This window comes from Lygodium microphyllum, chromosome 1 (genome assembly GCF_053477565.2).
Source record: "Lygodium microphyllum isolate KBCC chromosome 1, Lygodium_microphyllum_v1.1.10, whole genome shotgun sequence".
NCBI lineage: Eukaryota > Viridiplantae > Streptophyta > Polypodiopsida > Schizaeales > Lygodiaceae > Lygodium > Lygodium microphyllum.
In genome coordinates this window covers 59,150,479-59,157,135 of record NC_141135.1, presented here as the reverse complement: position 1 = coordinate 59,157,135, position 6,657 = coordinate 59,150,479, and the positions used below count along the sequence as shown (strand labels likewise).

Below are 6,657 nucleotides of genomic sequence, written 5' to 3'. Positions count from 1 at the left end.
AATAAGCACTCACACTTTTGGTCAAGAATGTCACACTTCTAGGCACATGGAAGGCATAGTTGCTGTAAGAAGTATATGGATAGGTAGAGCACCCTACTTGTTGCTCTTAGGGCATGAATCCAAATGTCTGCTCACAAGTGTGTGGCTGTCTTTATGTTTGAAGTTCTACATCCCTTGTCCTAGGGTAGCATTAAGAGGTCAACTTGTAGTGGTACTTCCAACTTGAAATTGATTTGAAGACTCTACATTACCTTTGGCTGAAGGCCCTTACCTTGAAAAGAGAGTGGCTCTTTGGGTTGGAAGTTTTACCTCTAGCATTAGTTGAGCTTAGTTGAGGTATGTGTTTACAATAGGCTTAAATTGGTGGACGAGTTGCCTACTATAGTAACTAGAGGAACTTCTTGATTGATAGGGGGTTACCTAGGCGCTACACCAAGTTATAGTCTTAAGGCTTGAAATACAAGGGTCCTTAGGCTTAGTAGGAGACTCCTTGGTTCAAGGAAGGTGATACCATCTACCTTGCAACTATGATGTTGTGGGGAGTTCTTTTAGGCCTATTATGTGTGACCCCAAGGTTTGGTGGGGCTACGTTCAAGGCTATCCTACAGTTTCTTGAGTGATGACTATGTTAGCAACCTGAGATAAGGTTTATCCTAATTCCAATGAGCAAAGCAATTATTCTCATATGGGCTATGACAAGTGTCTAACTCTAGGTCAATTGGAGATGTAGCTAGTTACCAAGGAGGTTCCATGAGCTTCTTATCTTGAATATTTGCTTGAGTGACAAATTTAGTCATCATAATGGCTTTAGTTGATTATATGCAACTAGAGACAAGTGCATAATATCCAACTCCTAGCGATATCCACTTGTGGAGTTTTGTGGAATCTAATCAAGTGCAGTTAGGGCCCTCACATTGATATTTGTATCATGGGAAAATTATACCTTTTGTGCTTTTTTTGGATCATGAAGTTTTTTGGGTCATGAATTTCAATACCATCTTGGCTGGGAGAAACATGCCAAGTCCCCTCTCTCCTTTGTTTGAGTCCTATAGAAAGCAAACCATCCATGGTCTTCGGTATTGAGGATGTTGCACTATCATGGCATTTGCTCTCCTCGGACATCTTTTGGCTTCAATGTAACTTGGCTTTCCAAGCCTTGCCATCCTTGCAAGTTTGGGCAAAAGCTTCTTTATTGACTTGTCTAAGCACCTTCTAGCTGCAACTATACTTGTTGTAATGAGGCAGTTGTGACACTTGTGAATAGCAACATCCTCTTGAGTTTTTGCTAGATTGCAAAGTCAAAGGCAATAGGGATGTTGGGTTTCATTTGTGAAGCCTCAAACAACTAGCTAGTCAAAGTCTTTATTCAAATCCAATAGATCTATAATACTAAGCACTCATCTGGGCACTAATTAGAAGAACTAAGAGACACCTTTACTCTTCCCACGGTAGAGAATGAGGCTAGGGGTAATAGTGTAGTTTGCTTCACTTTCTTGTACTTCAACATTCAAGTGAATTAAAAAGAGCCAAAGGAGAGGAGCTATGAAATGGGACCCCACCTCTAATTAATTTGTCTAAAGCAAAGTGAACCAAGCAAAGTCTAACAAAGGGGGGTGACAAAGACTTCCAAACTCTATGACTTGGCTATAGAGACCATTGAGTTGTGCTAACTTATTTTTGATGGCTCAAGTCAAGAAGAAGCCCATGAGAACTATGCATATGGGATGCCTCTTGCAAGGCATGACACAACATGCGTAAGTCCTTATCGTGTCCTACCCAAAATGGTAACAAAGGGTTGCTTGTGTATTTAGAGTGAATGACGATGGGAAAGTTTCATGACCTCATAAAATAGCAAACTCCAATTTTTTTGTTTAAGATAGATTATATAAATGTTGAAATCTCCAAACGTGATCACTTTTCCTTAGAAAACACATTTTCTAGAGTATTGGGCATGGCAAAGTGAGTAGCTTTCCAAAGTGTCTCATTTCTTTTATATAAAAACCTAGAAACACGTGTATGTTAATGAAGCTACATTTCTCTTTTGTTTTTTGAGTCCATCTTCTTTGAAGTGCTAAATATTTTGGTTGATAGTTTGTTAGGGAGCAACCCTAATATTCTCACAATCCAATTATACATGGCCATATAATAAGGGGAAGTTGGCTAGTTCTTCATCCTAGAAGCAACTGGAGAGCTCCTACACATGAGAGTGTTTTCTAAGTCTCTTAAACTTTGACGTAGCCTTCCCTTTCTCCTTAATGTGTTTCATTATTGTAACAATCAAAATTTTTGTGTAAAATTGTGTTCGTAATTTCTCCACCCCATGCTCAATCTTATTAATGGCTTGCTGTTGTTAGTATTGTGTGGATCACGGACCACGTCCTCAACTAGTGCCTCATGGCTTGTTTGATTGCCCCCCTCTTAGGCTAGTTTTTGGGTATCCCTAGGCTAGTTAGACTTATGATTGTTAGGCTAGTCATGTTTTTCCCTAGGTTAGTTAAACTTAGGATTGTTAGGCTAGTCAAGTTTTTCGTAGGCTGAGTTAGGCTAGTTAAGCTAGTCATTGAGTAGCTCTTGAAGCTAGTTGTTCTCTTGGGTCCATAGGGTAATTTTCCTTTAGGATAAGCACCTTTCTAACCCTGGTTTGTAGCACACAAAACATAAATTTTGGGTGATGAACCTTCTAGCCTGTAGTGGTAGTTAGTATAATTTTGCAAGCCAAGTGAACCAAGGCCTAAGGGTAACATATTCTTTGTTAGAGAGGGCTACAGGTAGCCTTTTTTGATTTGATACATGAGAGCCCAAACTCTAGAGATTCGCAGCAGAGAGGCATTAGTCTAGTTAGGGTTTTCCTTCCGTTCGTTGCGTGATATGGCCGAACGGGACCTACTCGTCTTTCCTGCGTAGGCAACCGCGGGAGGACGACCGAAGAGGTACAGACTGCAGGTAAGAGACACTCCCTGTTTGCTTCGTTTCTTCTGTGGCGAGATCCTCCCCAGAGTTTAAGCTCCTTCCTAGTGTATATGTTGTAAATGGCTGGAATGCTGCGTTGGGATCTTCGCCTGCAGACTTTAAGGAGTTTTTGTTTCGGACAATGTTGGATTATTCACCTTGCCGAATACTGCATCGTTCTTCCCTTTCATTTGACGGAATGATAGCCCTGCCTTGAGATCAATAGCTTTTCTTAATTGCTATGTTAATGGCTTCCTTTATTCTCATTTTTGGCTTTCGTTGATATTCTGTAGATGAGTGTGCACCGCTCGTTTTGTCTCTGCCTAATTTTCAGTGCAAAGCCTGTTCTGTCTCCTTCGAGTAAGCCGTTAAAATGCATCTCTCAACGTTTCATGTCAACGATGGCTGCTGGTGTATATTTTTTACTTGACCTGTTTTTTGCCAGGCTTATCATTATCTGGTGGCGTAGCAGTTCTCAGGCCAATTCATAATGGATAGTACAGCCTACTACGTTGGCGCCTATTATGGCTCATCTGGAAAGCACTATCTTGAAGATGATGGGATGGAGGAGAATGGCAGGCAGAAGAGAAGATCGGCTAACAGTGAAGCTGAGGAGACTGAGTATCGTATACTATGCCCTGGTTCAAAAATTGGCAGTGTCATTGGGAAAGGTGGTTCTGTCATCAAATCTTTGAGACAGGAATGCCGCTCAAAGATTAAGGTTGAAGACCCTGTACCAGGTTCTGATGAGCGAGTAATCTACATCTGTTCAACCTCGAGCAAATACAGGGATCAGGATAGTGTATGTCCTGCTCAGGAAGCTCTTTTCAGGGTTCATGGTAGGATTGTTGATGGCTCTTATGAGGAGGATGACGATGAACCCCCTCAACCTGTCACTGCCAGGCTTTTGGTGCCTCACAGTCAAATTGGTTGCCTAATTGGAAAGGGTGGGAAGATCATAGAACAAATGAGGAAGGAGATAGGTGCTCAAATTAGGATTTTACCCAAGGAGCAGCTTCCAACATGTGCTTCTGCAGATGATGAGCTTGTGCAGGTGTGTAGCATTCTGCCATACTTGCCCTTGAACAATCATAAAGTTTGAGGCTGTGAATTGTTCCTGTTTACCCAAAAAATAAAATCTCTCTCTTGCATTTATTTATTGAATAGTGACAGAGCTAGGTATATATACCTGTTTCTGTGTAGGTATCTGGAGAACCTGCTCTTGTAAAAAAGGCCCTGAAAGCTATTTCTTCCAGACTTCATGACAGTCCCCCACGAGAACGAATTGAGGGAGGTCCTCTAGTTTCTCAAGGTGCTGGTAGCATGCCACTTGTCCCAGGTGGTGACGGTCTGTATTCTTCAGGCAACTACTTGTCACAGGCTGGCTCCTTACTGGCCCCGACATCTCTTGGAGGGCACATGGGAGGTTTTGGAGGATTTGGCCTCCCCTCGCTTGGGGGCTATGGTGGAACTGGTGTTGGAAGTGCATGGTCGTTGGGTTCCGGTGCTCTGATGCCATCCTCTGTAGGCGCTCCTGGAACCAAAACACACAATGAAAGTTCTGCAGAAGACGAGCTGTCCATTCGTGTGCTGTGTCCCAATGCTAGGATTGGTAGCATGATTGGGAAAGGTGGAAATGTAATTAAAAAAATGCGGGAAGATACAGGAGCAAAAATCAAAGTAGGGGATCCAGTTCCTGATTGTGACGAACGGGTGCTTCAGATATCTGCAGGCGAGGTGGGCATTCAGCTAGAGATTTATCTCTATGTCCTGTTTCTTGGAACATGATTTTAGTAGTTTTGAATCTTTCTTCTTTGGCGTGCAGTTCATTGACAGTCTGGTTTCCCCTGCCCTTGATGCTACGCTGCAAGTCTTTCACCGACTTGTGGATCTTCAAACAGAGAAGGATAAGGACATCAGGTCTTTCACAGCCCGATTGCTTGTTCCTTCCAGTAATATTGGTTGCTTGCTTGGTAAAGGCGGCTCAATCATAAGTGAGATGAGGAAGGTCACAAAGGCCAATATTCGGATTCCTCCCAAGGAGGAACTACCGAAGTGTGCTGGAGATAATGATGAACTTGTGCAGGTAATTATCATAGGTTTAGTTAATAAGCTTGATTATGCTTCATTCATACTTCTTCTGATCAAGGTCCACTCTGTTGACAGATCATGGGGGACCAGAATGTCGTTCAAGATGCTCTAGTGCATGTAATAAACCAGCTTCGAAATAATCTTTTCAAAAGCCGAGACAACACTTTTACGGGCAGATTCATAGTTCCATTGTCTACTTCAACATTTGGAGGTGCGATGTTGCCAGCATACGGAGGAAGATATGATGTGGGAACATACCCTTTGACTAACATCAATGTCCCAAGTGATTATGGTTTTGGTGGTTATGGGTCAGCTATAGGTGGGGCAAATTTGCAGACCTCTGGTGGAGGCTCCAAAAAACCCCGGCGCAAATAGTCAAGGTTTTTTTCCATTGTTTTGGGCTTGGACGATTCAGATTTCATAAGTCCTGGATTTCTGCTAGGAGTCCTTTATGATCCTGGCTGTATCTGTAAAGTGCTCAAAAGTTCATAGGTCTGTACCTTTACAGTACTCTTAAGTACTTTGCAGAAGACTTTCATGAGGTTTCTAAGCACACTCGATTCCTTCCTGATAGCTTTTGTTTATTTCATGGTTTAATAGGCACTCTTGTACTCCTAGATTTCCCTGTGCCTGCATTGTTTGTTTTTGAGAATTTCCTTACTTTCCTCCCTTGCAAAATCTCTGAAGACCACCAGTATGTGCGCTTTCTTCCAATGTAGGCAGGGGTGGCTGATGTGTCTCTGTTGCAGCTCTCTCGCTTCAGAGTGACAATGCCTGTTGGGTGTTGCTGAAAAGCTGAATCAGGTTCAATGCTAAAATACTTTCTGCATGGTCTGAGCCAGCTGACCTGATCTCAGTGAGAAGGCTTTGGCTGTGCTAACCTCACAAGTAATAGCTTTGATTCTTGATTTCTTTGTGGATAAATTCTGATTAAGTTCTCCCATAAGTTTCAGTTGCCATGCTATAAGTTTGGTCTGAATGAATATGCTTTAATTGCTACCTGTACTGATTGATGTTAAGTTACCGGTCTGGAGTTGTTTCCTAAACTTGTGAGGTTGTGTTTAGCTGTTATTTTTTGGTTCGTAAGTTTGAACACTTGGGAATCAGAATAAGTGGTTTGCATGTTTCTAGTCTTTATTGTCAAGCATCGGGCAGCTGTTTCACAATATGCCTAGTTGATTGTTACCATGTGCTTTGGATGTCTGACAACATTGAAAACTGCAGCTGTGATTTTTGTGCACCTACTGTATCATCAATGGACCAAGAAAATTGTATATACATGGGAAGTTTTCCCTGAGTGGAAGCTGATGGGTTATCACCTCCCCAAATGTCTGTGTATGGTGGAGTATGGAGCCTGTAATTTATTAAGCCTTATATTTTGGCACATGAGAGCCCTCCTCTGGACCTGTTCATGCGTTTTTTCAAGCACATGTTAAATTTGCTGCTAACTTGAATTGATGTAGAGAGAATGAGCGAGTCCATGCCCTTTGCAGCAGAATTTGTAAACTTGGACACCAAAGGATCAAGGCAATGTGCCTGACCTTGCACTTCTTTGTTCATTCTTGAAATGAGGCGGTCCATTTGCATGGTTGGGACAATCCTATATGTGTAGGTCTG

General features: G+C 42.2%; 1 protein-coding gene across 2 annotated transcripts; it reads left to right on the top strand.

The window, feature by feature from the left end:
* Positions 1-2,773: 2,773 nt before the first annotated feature.
* Positions 2,774-5,608, top strand: LOC148041160 (RNA-binding KH domain-containing protein RCF3-like). Of its 2 annotated transcripts, XM_087677215.1 has the most exons (6): positions 2,774-2,943; positions 3,243-3,309; positions 3,395-4,003; positions 4,153-4,686; positions 4,775-5,035; positions 5,116-5,608. In XM_087677215.1, exons 3-6 carry the CDS (start codon positions 3,440-3,442, stop codon positions 5,413-5,415), a joined length of 1,659 nt encoding a protein of 552 aa, XP_087533341.1. In that variant the 5' UTR covers positions 2,774-2,943; positions 3,243-3,309; positions 3,395-3,439; the 3' UTR covers positions 5,416-5,608. The 2 variants fall into 2 exon arrangements, with proteins under 2 accessions (XP_087533341.1, XP_087533333.1); XM_087677207.1 differs by lacking the exon at positions 3,243-3,309.
* Positions 5,609-6,657: the final 1,049 nt, after the last annotated feature.